At 42.5% G+C, this 16,524-nt stretch overlaps 1 protein-coding gene across 1 annotated transcript; it reads right to left on the reverse strand.

Annotated features, from left to right (window-relative positions):
* LOC123086763 (PHD finger protein ALFIN-LIKE 8) lies at positions 1-8,954 on the reverse strand. Its single transcript, XM_044508555.1, has 5 exons — positions 8,651-8,954; positions 8,502-8,534; positions 7,241-7,469; positions 729-855; positions 1-638 (listed from the first exon to the last, which is right to left on the reverse strand). Exons 1-5 carry the CDS (start codon positions 8,739-8,741, stop codon positions 354-356), a joined length of 765 nt encoding a protein of 254 aa, XP_044364490.1. The 5' UTR covers positions 8,742-8,954; the 3' UTR covers positions 1-353.
* Positions 8,955-16,524: the final 7,570 nt, after the last annotated feature.

Below are 16,524 nucleotides of genomic sequence, written 5' to 3' on the forward strand. Positions count from 1 at the left end.
TGTCCAAATAACTAGGCTGTAAAAGCTAAGATAACAGGCGATTCTTCAACAAATTACAACAAGGGTACATGATGACATGATACATCACGGGACCTAGGACACTGAGAGTCCAGAACAGGCGCACTGACAAGGCTCCAAGACATACAAGCTGTTACAATTAGTTGCTACGACTACAAGTAAATCTAGAACATCACCGACATACACCAAATAACAACACAGCAAGACCCCTAAAGCTGGTATTAATCTCAAAGCAACAACTGAATGCACATCCATTGGGCATTCCGTCCCACATGCGTCTTTACAGTGAGTCAAATCCTTGGATCTTCAGACATGAGCCATGGAGGAATCCGATATCATGCTCTGGCCCTCTTGCTACTGCTGCTGCAATTTGGGCATTTGTAGTGCTTGATGTGCTCAGCTTTGGCAGGAGTGATCTTCACACACTTACCGTGGAACCATGTCTCACAAGCATCACAGCAGATCCAGAATTCATCCTGTCCATAGTTATCGTTACACGCACCACATAATGCCTTTTCATGTTCTTCTCCCTCTTCTTCCTCGCCTCCACTGTCGTCCTCATCCTTCGGAGGTGGTGGCATCTTTGGACCCCTTGAGTTGGGTTCTGGCTGGCGAGATGGCTGGGGAAGTGTGTTTGCGCCACAAGACAACAAATTATGAGCTTAGTTTTAGGTCAGCATTGTTGCAGTAAAACGAAAATGGTTCATTACCTTAGTGCCAGATTTATTTATCTTGCTGCTGCTTTTGGGGTGTTTTTCTTTGACCTGCTTCTTCGCAGTTCCGGTGACAACCTCATATATGGTGGGGAGGTTGTTTATCATGCTAAAAAGCCGCTTCCTGCAACAAAAACACAAAATGTAACTAATGACGCTGATCTTCACTATATGTAAGAAATACAATCATAAGAAATACAATCACACCTTTAAAAGAATGAAATATCTAAAGGGACTAAATATGACAAGAGAAAACTTGTATCTATACAAGATGGTTAACGATTTTTTAATCTCAGAATCCACATAAGAAACCAAAGATCACAACAACAGCAAAGAGAGTACATAAAAAGGCTCACCTGTCAACCTAACCAAACTTCACATTTGCAAGAGAACAACATTTGATAAGCAGAAATACCTAGACAATTCATTTAAAGCAAAAACTGTTGACCGTAGATACTCCAACTGAATTTTCAAATTTGCATATCCAGAACTGCTCAAATAATTTCAATTTACTCATGTACAATCATTTCAATTGCAAGTATGCATGCATGCATGTCTGTTCCTACAAAATGGTAGTTCCATTTTAGGTGGTGTGTCCTTTCGCGTACTCCGTTGTAAAACTCTACTGATATATCTGCACATCTTTTGGTTCAACTGTTGATGGATTATAAGAAATGATGACTAAAACAGCAAATTCGTTATTCATTAGCAGGAATGGGTTGATCATGATGTTAATAATGTATCAAAAACTTAAATCAAAATATGCATAGAAAACAAGAGATACTCCATGGACAGTAGTAAGGCTTAAAAAGGCTCCAGGTGCTAGGTGAGCGTTTACCCAGCACCAGCTCTTAGGAGGCTTAGGGGTAGGCAGCTACTAGGTCAGAGGAGAGGATGGGGCTGCAGCGCCATGGGAGCTCGAAGGTGAGATGGGGGAGGCGGGAAGCTCCAGTGCTATCTCCTAGCAGCTGACGAGCAGAGGAGATTGGGATGGAGGCATATACTCCCTCCCTTCTGGTTTAAAGGGCTTAACTCAAAAACTCCTCAACCAAAGTAGATAGTGAGTGGTGGAACAAATTACATAGGTTGCAAAACTGTCCAATTAGCACTTTTTCCCCGCAAAAAAGGTGCTTTAATCTGGCATTAACTCCAGCGCATGTATGCATGGCCACTAAATGAGTAGAAACAGCCACATGCACTAGTTAGTTTTCTTCTAATTGCCTCAGAATCTAAAAAGGTTGATGAAGAGGAACGAAAACGGGACCAACAAATTGGAAAAACTAAAAAAAAAAAGAGATAGGCCCAATAAACCAGAAAGGAGGGAGTATGGAAGAACAGCGATTTGGGAGACGAGCGACAGGCAGATCTATCATGAGTGTTGATTTGTGCATTGGAATCTGCAGATTAACGGTGGTGCAATACGGTGAGTGGTGTGCCCAATTTGAACAGTGCTACTGTATGTAGGTGGGTGGGACAGTAGGAGGATGGTGGTTAATGAGGCAAAGAATTTATCTAGACAAAACCACTCAAAGTAATGGAAGACACATGTTGACAGATTCAACCAATAAAAAATGAACTTTCCTGACAGTAGGGACTGGGGAGCATCATATATCATGCATAGTATCATAGATTAGTCTCTTACATGATCTTATTTATTGTCATGCATGACTCATAGTAACATAAAATTTATTATGATATAGTATCATAATAATATGATACCAGCCCTCCCTTTCTTCATTTAATTCGATGCCACCTCATCAAAATTGCCAGTTGGCATGCATGATACTGTGGGTAGCCTCGTACAAATGGGCAGGTAATAAAGAGTAGCATTTGATTACTGTCAGTGAAAGCCTAGCTCAATGTTTGGTAAAAAGCTCACCAATATATTGCTACAATTATTGTTAGTGATCTTAAAATAATAATGACAATGTGATATTGGTACAATTATTTTCCTTAGCCACATAAAAAGAGTAATTATGCTTGATAAAAGTACATTCTATTAAATATTAAGATTTAAGTGCCATGTACAATTAAAGTGAAAAGGTATGAGGGAATATATATATATGTCTCAGTCAACTAGATAATTAACTAATTCTCACTTTTACAAATTCATTCATACAGATCTAAGAAGTTGTTCGGTGTGTTGAGGGAATAGGAATACATTTTGAGACAGAGGGAATATTGTCTTAGTCCAATGAGAATTACCTAATTATTTGATAATTTCACAAATATTTCATGCGAATCTAAAAAGAACATTCCAATGTAATAGTTGTTCATTAAGTACCAAAAGTACTATTGTCTGAGTCGACCAAAACTTAACAAATCATCAATGAATTTTACAAATATATTCGTACATATCGAGAAACAATCACCGTGCTATAATGATTTGTTCATCTAGTGTAAAAGTATCTATTGTTTAAATATGAAATCTCGTACATATCTCCACATCGGATTGACGGCGCTTAGTGTCAACCAAGAACTAAGAAGCTCCATACGAATGAAGATAAAAATATAGTACATTAAACAATTGACACTAACCGCTCAATTTATCACTAAATGAAAAAATAGAAATGTTAACCATGAGATTAATACGAAAATGAGATATGTTATTTCATGTGCCGAAGTAGATTACCCAGGTATTTTAGGGTCAAGTAGATTATTTAGGGGCTTCTTTAGGGCAAGTAGATTACCTATGACATACTTGCCCCTAACTGTTTTGGTGTTAATGACAACTCAAAAGAGGGGACGCACAGTGGAGATTTGGTGGGAATCAACTCACGTACACTAACCTACATGCACTCACAACCCATCCCATGGAAGAGAGAACCCACTTTGAAAATCTGGCTATGTTTTGTTTCTAGCACCCCAGGAACCAACTTCGGGCACAACAGAAAGGATGCAATTGGGTTGTAATGTTTCTGTTGAGCCTTCCCCCAGCAGCCCGGACCCTCCGGCCAGCCCCCCAGACTTAGCAGAAAAGTTTTCAACTTCGGTTGCAACCTCGGTGGGAGGCTCAAGGAGAATAGGGTGAGCCTATCGTGGCGCTCGAGAAGCTTTGGTTTTCGCACCGCTCTAGCGGACATTAGCACTCTCCCAAGAGTGCAAGGTTGGGGATACATCCTCTTCTCTAACTTGTGATTCTTGCTTAACTTGTTCTGTTAACTTGCTTGTTGCATCATATAGAATGGTCTCACCGTAGAGTGCATATGTAGAGAACTTAATGTATCCTCACTATCCCTAATTTGTCAAGAAAACCTTAAAAATTGTAGTCCCCTATATCGAGTGGCCATCTTTGTCATGTCAGAAACTCAGAACATCTGCAACCCATGGAAAATCTCAATTGGGATGCATGGAAAGGGAACTCTGCAGCGCTCCAGAATACTAATCCATATATGAAACTATAATATGAATACCCCGAGATAATAGCATGATGGACCAAAAAGAAAGAGACATAACTTAAAAGAAAAGAGAAAGACAGGAGCAGCAGATTTCCCCGATGTAAAGAAGATACTAAAAGTCTGATTAGTTGATTCTCTTAAAAAATCACTGACACTATTCTAATTTATTAGATTCTTGTTTAAAAGAATCAAAAAAGTTCAATAGGACGAACACATAAAGAAGTGTATAGAGCTGCAAGGTGGGTTTGTGCCAAGGATTCCGAGCTGCCTGGTGCTCGGGGCCTAAATGGACTTTTCACATATATGGCCATTAGTTACAGCTCGTATGGAAACACTTCCTAGCCCATGTGGAAACCCTAAAATATCTTCACAGGCCGGAGGAAGAATCTAAGCCATCCATTGCTTATTAGTTGCTGCTAGATCCTTTGCTTCGACAACACCAACAGTGTACCACACGAGTCTTTGCCTCCACAGACTTCTGCTTCGACACAATCCCGATGCCTCCTCTCTCCCTGCAGCACATCTGCCTCTCTCTCCTGCAGCACCACCATTCCTCCATCACCGAGGACTTCACTGGATGCCTTGACCACAGCTAAGGGCCGAAGCAAGCAAAAGGCAACCGCCCCAGTGCTAAGGTGCGCTTCCACCTTTTTGGACCTTGGACAATAGTCAAACAAAAAGACTAATCCTGAAGGACAAATTCCTCCTTACCTACTACAAAATTTGATAAGTCATAAATGGAACAAAGCAGAAAGACACGGTGTATGATCAAGTCTAACAAAATAGAATGGAGGGGATCTATGGATGAATTAAAGCTAGATTTAACACCAAGTCTGTTAAGAATCAAATATAATATGGGACTACCTAGCACACAAAACCGAAAACAAATTTGACTAGATAACATGCAATAACACAAGAATATTCCAAGATAAAAGATGATAAAACAAGAGGCAAAAGATTTAGTGAACGACTAGATGCACTTATATGATGAGTCATTTAGTTACAAAAATCAACAAGATGAGTCACACATATATTGACGGAAAGAAAATTTTAACAAAATATTCCATGGTGATCGTTATTAGAGCATCTCTTAGTTAACAAGTGACCCAAAAGCGACTTACACATCGAGTGACAAATCACAAAGCGTCATAGCATGGAGTGGCAATCATATGTACTATAAAATTAACATGCCAACTACAGAACATTGGCCTCCCTTGCAATGAACCTTCCAAAACATTTTAGCCTATTTAGGCTTACAAAACCAACATCGAATTACACCAACTTAACTATCAGCTGGACATGCCCAACTGACAGAAAATGATGTGTCAAAAGCCACTGATAAAACATGGATGGGGAGTACAGCAGTAAATTAGCAAGAATTTTTTACAATATATCTTTGTGTAAAAACACTAATAGGCTAAAGGCAAAGCATGGTATGGTTCATGTACCCAATCAAGTACTCCCTCCATGAAGTAATATAAGAGCGTTTAGATTACTACTTTAGTGATCTAAACGCTCTTATATTACTTTACAGAGGGAGTAATTAATAGATCCACAATGAAGAAAACAAAAGTTCCTCTACATTGCAGCTATTTAACGTTTTTCATTCTGCTGTATTTTTTAACTTTTATCTAAAAAACAAGAAAAAGATCCAATATCCAGGTAGAAAAAGCAAGTTAAACTTAATTTCGGTTTGGTTTTGTTTATGATGCTGTAATTGTCAACCCACAGGTCAAAACCGTAGATTAAGTTTATTTACTATTTATCTGAAATACCGTATAATGTTCCTTGTGCTCATTTCATCTTGACCATGTGGACACAAAATTTAATATCAACAGTTATTCACCAAGAAACTGAAATATCTAACCCTGTATTTTCTCAACATTCCTGCACAAGTCCATTTCCATACAGCAGTAGTATACTCTGTCCAGTCCAATATATGTTACCCTCTAACTACAGTCTCCAAAATACACAGTTTTGATCAATATGTTTTATTGAATGAATATATGTTACAATATTGTGGGCACGCAAGTTTGCTACGGCAAAGTTTGGCCACAAAACCAGATATAAAAATTTACCAACTAAAGCAGAACAAATGGTGTAAACAAAGCGAAGAAGAACAGCTTCATGGAGGCATGGCCCATGTATGCTTTTGAGCATAGCTCATCTGGGTAAAGCCGAGTTTTTATAATATCTGAACTAAGCAAACATCATACTTCACCAAGAATGCATTTTCCGACAAAAAAACTATATTATCGATGAAGTCAAGCTATGCTTGCAACATGGACATTGATTCTTGTGCTGTCTTTTGTTCGTCATGTGTCATCCAAGCCCTACCGTTCAAATCAGATCTTAGCCATCACAAAATACGTCATGCTCTCATGGGCAACCGGCCCCATTGTCTGGGCTATGCCCTCTCACACCCGATTGACCATCACCTGGTTCCCCAGCATGCCCACCGCTGCTTCGCCCCCGTCGACATTGTCTAGCACCGCTTCGCTATCCCTTCTGTTGTGGCCGACAATACTTGATACCAGCTCTACCGCGGCCCTGGCAATAGTCGTGCTTACCCTCCCAACATCCACTCCATATGTGTACTCTTCCTCTCCAACAGTGGCGAGATCGTTGAGTCCATGTACTTGTACTCCGACTCGGGAAAGATCTAGGATGGGAGAGTGGCAAGCATGGGAATTAGTGCTGATTTGTAAATGGTCGTGATTTCGCCTAACCACTAATGAGATTGACTAGCCGAACTAGAGCTTTTGTGAGCTTCATTCGAGCAAAGGTCAAGCTCAGTGAGTCACTGTGAAGCTCAAAGCTGCTTTCTAGCCAAGCGTGGGTAAGTCTTGTCTAGCCTGTTTTTCTCGTTGACAGACCTAGCATGCAAATGACTAAAGTTTATGCTTCCAATATGCTTGATGCACACCGTGGGAAAAACAGTTACATTGACAACATATGAACTGAGGCCTCACTATCCGGTGGTCACATTATCAGAACATGACTAAAACCAGAGCACAACAACATCTGCTAAAAGATGAAGGGTAGAGCAACACTATACAACCATAAGCAAATCATAAGTAAAAAAGCTGCATGCCTAAAAAAATGCAATACCTGGATTCTTTGTCAAACCCGAATCTTGCTCCAAAGTAGAAGGCTACTGCTAGCAACCAGGCATCACTGTGCACCGCAACAAGTGACAACCAATCTTTCTCATCCATCCCATCCCGAGCAAAATTAATTCCCAGTGCCGGCTCTGGAAGTTCTGGGGGAACCTCCTCTGCAGGCAAGTTCACTTCCCATGTTTCATTGGGAAGACCATACAGACATAGATTCTCTTTCTCTGAAATCAAAATGGCAACCTCTTAAGCCCCCTGTTCCCATTCAGGACTATATTCTATCCAATAAAAACAAGCCAGGACAAAGAAAGCCTCAGCAGGACTGCAACTGCGTGCCCAAGAAATAAAAACGAGAGTAGAAGAATAAGGAAAAGATCCGTCCAATCAGACTCTATAATGCGCCTTCGCGATCCTAATACAACAGATACAAATTTTAAGACTAATCCAGGATAAATACTACAGCTGCCAACTTGCAGTTGGATACACTAAAATATGGCAAATTAGTGAGTATATCATCTGACATCACGAGGACATGTGGTGGTGAACGTAAAGACGCGAAAAAGAATGCCAAACGAAGATGGCGTACCAAAACTTGGAAGCCTCGAAAGTTCTCCACAGGATAGCCTGATCTAGTACTGTTAAACTTATGCACTATGTCAGTGGAAAATGACTAATTAAATAAAAGCCCGAAAATACCCTTCATAAGATGGATACCATGGTCATTTGGTTACACCGCACCACACATCATTTTTCTGTGTGAAGGGCGACGAGAGCACTAGTCAACAAATCAGGAAAAAAACAAGCGCCCCACCTCATCCCTTTCTCTCTCTTACCCGCACCCACTGACACCCACCCACACGCACACGCACACGCACCATTTTTCTAGTACAACTGATCTGTTAGTAGATCGAAAGCAAGAACTACCAAACTAAAACAGACGGAAACAATCCAGTGACTTTTCCTGTAAAAATCACAAAGCTTCCTAAAGGTTTGATGAAAAATCACCAACCCACTGGTATATGAATTCCAGCGAAATTCCCCTACAGAAATCGGGGCAGAGAGACTCCCAAATTAGAGCAAATAACAAATTAACAACAAGTCGAGCACAAATTTCCTCTTGAGAGAAGAGGCAAAGAGAAACCCACGCCAGAAACACAAACTCCACTCGAGCAGGTAAACAACCGCATCACTTCCATGTGAAACCTCAGCGAATTCGAGGTCCGAGAACGGCGAATCGGAGACGGTCGCGAGCTCACCTGGGTCGCACTGCTGATAGAACTTCTCCACATCTGCAAATCCACCGACCAAAAAACCAGAAACTAATCAGAACCTCCAAATCCTCACCACAGAACCCCGGAAATACTCGAAAAAAATATCGGCCGGGGAGAAGAAAGCGAGCGCGCACCGGTGGTGAGCGCCTTAATCATGCCGGCCCGCCGCGCGCGGAAATCCCTGAACACGTCCTCCGGCGTGCGATGCGTGCCTCCCCCGTCCATTTGGAGGCGCGAGCGTCGCCTGAGCTCCGGGGCTAGGGTTAGGGTTTTGGTGGCGGAGGCGACTGGCCGAGGCGAGTAGTAAGGCTTTGGAACAGCGAGGGGATTGGCGACCAGCCGAGGAGATGGATTTTGAGGAGATAGTGGAGCGGAATGGCCAGTTCGGGGGACCGGAGCGCGGGCTTTGAATCACATCGAGGTTCCATCTGCAAATTTACCGTACTTGCCTGTTCTGCTGGTGGAATTGCATTCGCACCCAGGAAAGGTTTGCGATTTTCAGCTGCGCCTCCGGAGAAAACGGTCACGCGCGGCAAAGCCCTGACCGCTGTAAAGCCGTGTTAAACGCATGCCCGATGGATGAGCCGCTGGTGTGTGGGTCCTGGCAGCGGCTGTCTCTGGTTCCGTGCGACTTTGCACACCTCGAAATAAGCGAAAATTCATACAGATGTACCAGTCATATTACGGAACCAAATAATTTCAAAACACTTAGAAGCTGCACATTAACTCTCACCTTATTCCTTATTTCTTGACATAAATAAAAAATCAACCAATAAGAAACGTGGGGTGTGTATGTTTTCAATGGCTTAGACTACGTTGCACGAGATGCAGTAGTTAGTTCATTGCATGCAATAATATTAATTAGCAAATAAACATTAAGTTCTTTCGTTTTCGCCTTCACCTTCATCGGGGTGCACAACATAAGATGATTTATGCACTGGTACGGAGGGAGTAGGGACTTGCACCTGCGCATTGGTCTACCGCCATTCTGTTGGGGCGTGTTTGTTTCTTTTTAGTCTAAACACACTTCTTTTTATTGATTGATATTAAAAATAATGGGAACACTCCCTCAAAAAAAGGATAATGAGAAGACAATTTATATCGGGTGGGTTTAGGAACCACAGACAGCGTCCTACCCAAAGTCCTAAAGCATGTGTAGTAAAGCTATGTACCTCTTGTACCTCTATGTTGATCTCACGTCCTTCAAAGATGAAGGAACACTCGGTGAACTAGCCTTACGTAGCTTGAATCTCCTTGATGATTGTAGCATAGTTTCCTCATGTATCTCTGAGTATGTCATTGATCACTCCTTGATAATCAGAGGATATTATCACATGTAAAGGGCTCGAGTAAGAGATAACCGAGGCACGCGGAGACGACTATGTATCTTGAAGTTCACACCCTTGTGGATGCTAATCTTCGTTTGGAGCGGTGTGGAGGCACAATGCCCCCCAAAATCTGTCTAGGGGTCACCGTAATCTCCTCACACCCTTGCACAATGCAAGATGCCGTGATTCCACTAAGGGACCCTTGAGGGCGGTCACTGAATCCGTACAAATGGCAACCCTTTGGGGCGGTCACCGAACCCGTACACTTTGGCAACCCTTGAGGGCGATCGCCGGTACCCGTCAAATTGCTTAGAGCGATCTCCGCAAATTGGAGACCTTGACGCTTGCCCGGAGCTTTACACAACAATGATTGAGCTCCGAACACCAACAACCGTCTAGGGCGCCCAAGCACCCAAGAATAATAAGCTTCTCAACTTGTAACTTTCATGTATCACCATGGATAACTCAAACCGATGCAACTAATGCAATCGCAAGGGCACATAGAGTGCCCAAGTCCCTCACTCTCAAATCCCACCAAAGCAACGAAAGCTATGGAGGAAAAAGAGAGGAAGAACGAGAACACCAAGAACTCAAAGATCTAGATCCAAGCGGTTCCCCTCACAAAGGGGAGAAAGTGATTGGTGGAAATGTGGATCTAGATCTCCTCTCTCTTTTCCCCCAAAACTAGCAAGAATCCATGAAGGGATTGAGAGATAGCAAGCTCTAAGAAGGTCAACAATGGGGGAAGAGCACGAGCTAGAAGGATCAGGTTCAATGCAGAAGAAGACACCCTTTTATGGGTGGGAAAAAATCCAACCGTTATGTGCTCAGCCCGCACACGAGCGGTACTACCGCTCCAACGAGCGATACTACCACTCAAGCGGTAGCAACAGGAAAATAGAGCAACGGTTAGGAACTTTGGGGTGGTAGAGCTGCCAGAGTGGTACTACCGCTCATCCCAGCGGTACTACCGTGGGAGAAGTAGAACAGGGGAGTAGAGGAGGCAGGGTAGAGCATAGCGCGACGGTAGTACTGCAGTAGCGGTACTACCGCCCGAACGGGGCGGTACTACCGCTTATTGGCGATACTGCCGCACTTCACTGCCGCCCTACTACCGTTGAACATGCAAGTGCATCTAGTGCCCCTTAGTGATTTTGGTGTATTGAAGACTTATAGGTTAAGGGACTAATGAGTTTGTGAGTGTACATAGGTTTATAAGTCTATGAGGAGTTTGATATTTATGATGAAAGTCGACCCCTAAAAATGAATGTCTTCAGCTGAAGACTTTGGTTTTCTTGAAGACTTTGAAAGTGAAGAAATTGGTGTGACCATGAAGACTTGATATTCATGCGAGGATTATGAAGCGTGAAGACTTTTGTTTTCGTAGTTTCATTTTCTCTTTCTTGAGTCATAGGTGTTGGGGAACGTAGTAATTTCAAAAAAATCCTATGCACACGCAAGATCATGGTGATGCATAGCAACGAGAGGGGAGAGTGTTGTCTACGTACCCTCGTAGACCGGAAGCGGAAGCGTTAGCACAACGCGGTTGGTGTAGTCATACATCTTCACGGCCCGACCGATCAAGCACCGAAACTACAACACCTCCGAGTTCTAGCACACGTTCAGCTTGATGACGATCCCCGGACTCCGATCCAGCAAAGTGTCGAGGAAGAGTTCCGTCAGCACGACGGCGTGATGACGATCTTGATGTTCTACCGTCGCAGGGCTTCGCCTAAGCACCGCTACAATATTATCGAGGATTATGGTGGAGGGGAGCACCGCACACGGCTAAGAGAATGATCACCAAGATCAACTTGTGTGTCTAGAGGTGCCCCCTGCCCCTGTATATAAAGGAGCAAGGGGGAAGGCGGGCCGGCCCTTGAGGCGTGCCAAGGAGGGGGGAGTCCTCCTCCTAGTAGGAGTAGGACTCCCCTTTCCTAGTCCAACTAGGAGGAGGGAAGGGGGAAGGAAAGAGAGGGAGAGGGAGGGAAAGAGGGGCCGCCCCCCCCTCCCCTAGTCCAATTCGGACTCCCCATGGGAGGGGGCGCGCCACCTCCTAGGCTGCTGCCCTCTCTCTCCCCTCAGGCCCACTAAGGCCCAATACTTCCCCGGGGGGTTCCGGTAACCCTTCCGGCACTCCGGTTTTCTCCGAAATCACCCGAAACACTTTCGATGTCCGAATATAGCCGTCCAATATATCGATCTTTATGTCTCAACCATTTCGAGACTCCTCGTCATGTCCGTGATCATATCCGGGACTCCAAACAACCTTCGGTACATCAAAATATATAAACTCATAATGAAACTGTCATCGTAACGTTAAGCGTGCGGACCCTACGAGTTCGAGAACAATGTAGACGTGACGGAGACACATCTCCATTCAATAACCAATAGCGGAACCTGGATGCTCATATTGGCTCCCACATATTCTACGAAGATCTTTTATCGGTCAGACCGCATAACAACATACGTTGTTCCCTTTGTCATCGGTATGTTACTTGCCCGAGATTTGATCGTCGGTATCTCAATACCTAGTTCAATCTTGTTACCGGCAAGTCTCTTTACTCGTTCCGTAATACATCATCCCGCAACTAACTTATTAGTTGCAATGCTTGCAAGGCTTATGTGATGTGCATTACCGAGAGGGCCCAGAGATACCTCTCCGACAATCGGAGTGACAAATCCTAATCTCGAAGTAGGCCAACCCAACAAGTACCTTCAGAGACACCTGTAGAGCACCTTTATAATCACCCAGTTACGTTGTGATGTTTGGTGGCACACAAAGTGTTCCTCCGGTAAACGGGAGTTGCATAATCTCATAGTCATAGGAACATGTATAAGTCATGAAGAAAGCAATAGCAACAAACTAAACGATCAAGTGCTATGCTAACGGAATGGGTCAAGTCAATCACATCATTCTCCTAATGATGTGATCCCGTTAATCAAATGACAACTCATGTCCATGGTTAGGAAACATAACCATCTTTGATCAACGAGCTAGTCAAGTAGAGGCATACTAGTGACACTATGTTTGTCTATGTATTCACACATGTATTATGTTTCCGGTTAATACAATTCTAGCATGAATAAAACATTTATCATGATATAAGGAAATAAATAATAACTTTATTATTGCCTCTAGGGCATATTTCCTTCAGTCTCCCACTTGCACTAGAGTCAATAATCTAGATTACACAGTAATGATTCTGACACCCATGGAGCCTTGGTGCTGATCATGTTTTGCTCGTGGAAGAGGCTTAGTCAGCGGGTCTGCAACATTCAGATCCGCATGTATCTTGCAAATTTCTATGTCTCCCACGTGGACTAAATCCCGAATGGAATTGAAGCGTCTCTTGATGTGCTTGGTTCTCTTGTGAAATATGGATTCCTTTGCCAAGGCAATTGCACCAGTATTGTCACAAAAGATTTTCATTGGACCCGATGCACTAGGTATGGCACCTAGATCGGATATGAACTCCTTCATCCAGACTCCTTCATTTGCTGCTTCCGAAGCAGCTATGTACTCCACCGTTTAGTAAAAACACGTATCCAGTTTGCGATTTAGAATCGTCCGGATCAGTGTCAAAGCTTGCATCAACGTAACCATTTACGATGAGCTCTTTGTCACCTCCATATATGAGAAACATATCCTTAGTCCTTTTCAGGTATTTCAGGATGTTCTTGACCGATGTCCAGTGATCCACTCCTGGATTACTTTGGTACCTCCCTGCTAGACTTATAGCAAGGCACACATCATGTCTGGTACACAACATTGCATACATGATAGAGCCTATCGCTGAAGCATAGGGAACATCTTTCATTTTCTCTCTATCTTCTGCGGTGGTAGGACATTGAGTCTTACTCAATTTCACACCTTGTAACACAGGCAAGAACCCTTTCTTTGCTTGATCCATTTTGAACTTCTTCAAAACTTTGTCAAGGTATGTGCTTTGTGAAAGTCCAATTAAGCGTCTTGATCTATCTCAATAGATCTTAATGCCCAATATGTAAGCAGCTTCACCGAGGTCTTTCATTGAAAAACTCTTATTCAAGTATCCTTTTATGCTATTCAGAAATTCTATATCATTTCCAATCAATAATATGTCATGCACATATAATATCAGAAATGCTACAGAGCTCCCACTCACTTTCTTGTAAATACCGGTTTATGTGATGTACTGCTTTCCAATAAGGGAGTAGGTACAGTTACCTCATCAAGTTCTACTTTTCTCCCACTCACTTCTTTCGAGAGAAACTCCTTCTCTAGAAAAACTCCGAATTTAGCAACAAAAGTCTTGCCTTCAGATCTGTGATAGAATGTGTACCCAATAGTCTCCTTTGGGTGTCCTATGAAGACACATTTCTCCGATCTGGGTTCGAGCTTATCAGGTTGAAGCTTTTTCACATAAGCATCGCAGCCCCAAAGAAACGACAACTTTGGTTTCTTGCCAAACCACAGTTCATAAGGCGTCGTCTCAACGGATTTCGATGGTGTCCTATTTAACGTGAATGCAGCCATCTCTAAAGCATAACCCCAAAATGATAACGGTAAATCAGTAAGAGACATCATAGATCACACCTTATCTAATAAAGTACGATTACGACGTTCGGACACACCATTACGCTGTGGTGTTCTGGGTGGCGTGAGTTGGGAAACTATTCCGCATTGTTTCAAATGTAGACCAAACTCGTAACTCAAATATTCTCCTCCACGATCAGATCGTAGAAACTTTATTTTCTTGTTACGATGATTTTCAACTTCACTCTGAAATTCTTTGAACCTTTCAAATGTTTCAGACTTATGTTTCATTAAGTAGATATACCCATATCTGCTTAAATCATCTGTGAAGGTGAGAAAATAACGATATCCGCCACGAGCCTCAACATTCATTGGACCACATACATATGTATGTATGATTTCCAACAAATCCATTGCTCTCTCCATAGTACCGGAGAACGGCGTTTTAGTCATCTTACCCATGAGGCACGGTTCGCAAGTACCAAGTGATTCATAATCAAGTGGTTCTAAAAGTCCATCAGTATGGAGTTTCTTCATGCGTTTTATACCGATATGACCTAAACGGCAGTGCCACGAATAAGTTGCACTATCATTATCAACTCTGCATCTTTTGATTTCAACATTATGAATATGTGTATCACTACTATCGAGATTTATCAAAAATAGACCACTCTTCAAGGGTGCATGACCATAAAAGATATTACTCATATAAATAGAACAACCATTATTCTCTGATTTAAATGAATAACCGTCTCGCATCAAACAAGATCCAGATATAATGTTCATGCTCAATGCTGGCACCAAATAACAATTATTTAGGTCTAATACTAATCTTGAAGGTAGATGTAGAGGTAGCATGCCGACCGCGATCACATCGACTTTGGAACCATTTCCCACGCGCATCGTCACCTCGTCCTTAGCCAATCTTCGCTTGATCCGTAGCCCATGTTTCGAGTTGCAAATGTTAGCAAAAGAACCAGTATCAAATACACAGGTGCTACTGCGAGCTTTAGTAAGGTACACATCAATAACATGTATATCACATATACCTTTGTTCACTTTGCCATCCTTCTTATCCACCAAATATTTGGGGCAATTCTGCTTCCAGTGACCAGTTTGCTTGCAGTAGAAGCACTCAGTTTCAGGCTTAGGTCCAGACTTGGGTTTCTTCTCCTAAGCAGCAACTTGTTTGTTGTTCTTCTTGAAGTTCCCTTTCTTCTTCCCTTTGCCCTTTTTCTTGAAACTGGTGGTCTTATTGACCATCAACACTTGATGCTCCTTCTTGATTTCTACCTCCGCGGATTTTAGCATTGCGAAGAGCTCAGGAATAGTCTTATTCATCCCTTGCATATTATAGTTCATCACGAAGCTTTTGTAGCTTGGTGGCAGTGATTGAAGAACTCTGTCAATGACACTATCAACAGGAAGATTAACCCCCAGTTGAGTCAAGTGATTATGATACCCAAACATTTTGAGTATATGTTCACTGACAGAACTATTCTCCTCCATCTTGCAGCTATAGAACTTATTGGAGACTTCATATCTCTCAATCCGGGCATTTGCTTGAAATATTAACTTCAACTCCTGGAACATCTCATATGCTCCATGACGTTCAAAACGCTGTTGAAGACCCGGTTCTAAGCCGTAAAGCATGGCACACTGAACTATCGAGTAGTCATCAGCTTTGCTCTGCTAGACATTCATAACATCTGGTGTTGCTCCTGCAGCAGGCTTGGCACTTAGCGGTGCTTCCAGGACGTAATTCTTCTGTGCAGCAATGAGGATAATCCTCAAGTTACGGACCCAGTCCGTGTAATTGCTACCATCATCTTTCAACTTTGCTTTCTCAAGGAACGCATTAAAATTCAACGGAACAACAGCACGAGCCATCTATCTACAATCAAACATAGACAAGCAAGATACTATCAGGTACTAAGTTCATGATAAATTTAAGTTCAATTAATCATATTACTTAAGAACTCCCACTTAGAAAGATATCCCTCTAATCCTCTAAGTGATCACGTGATCCAAATCAACTAAACCATGTCCGATCATCACATGAGATGGAGTAGTATCAATGGTGAACATCAATATGTTGATCATATCTACTATATGATTCATGCTCGACCTTTCGATCTCCGTGTTCCGAGGCCATATCTGT

Source organism: Triticum aestivum, chromosome 4A, assembly GCF_018294505.1.
Source record: "Triticum aestivum cultivar Chinese Spring chromosome 4A, IWGSC CS RefSeq v2.1, whole genome shotgun sequence".
In the NCBI taxonomy this organism is placed as follows: Eukaryota; Viridiplantae; Streptophyta; class Magnoliopsida; order Poales; family Poaceae; genus Triticum; species Triticum aestivum.

What these genes read in the sequence shown, in the direction of transcription:
- LOC123086763 (XM_044508555.1), bottom strand. Translation starts at nt 8,741, where the DNA reads ATGGACGGGGGAGGCACGCATCGCACGCCGGAGGACGTGTTCAGGGAT. An exon ending in GGGTTTGACAAAGAATCCAG is followed by an intron (nt 856 to 7,240) that starts GTATTGCATTTT and finishes TTTTTGTTGCAG; the next exon opens with GAAGCGGCTTTTTAGCATGA. An exon ending in TAAATAAATCTGGCACTAAG is followed by an intron (nt 639 to 728) that starts GTAATGAACCAT and finishes ACACTTCCCCAG; the next exon opens with CCATCTCGCCAGCCAGAACC.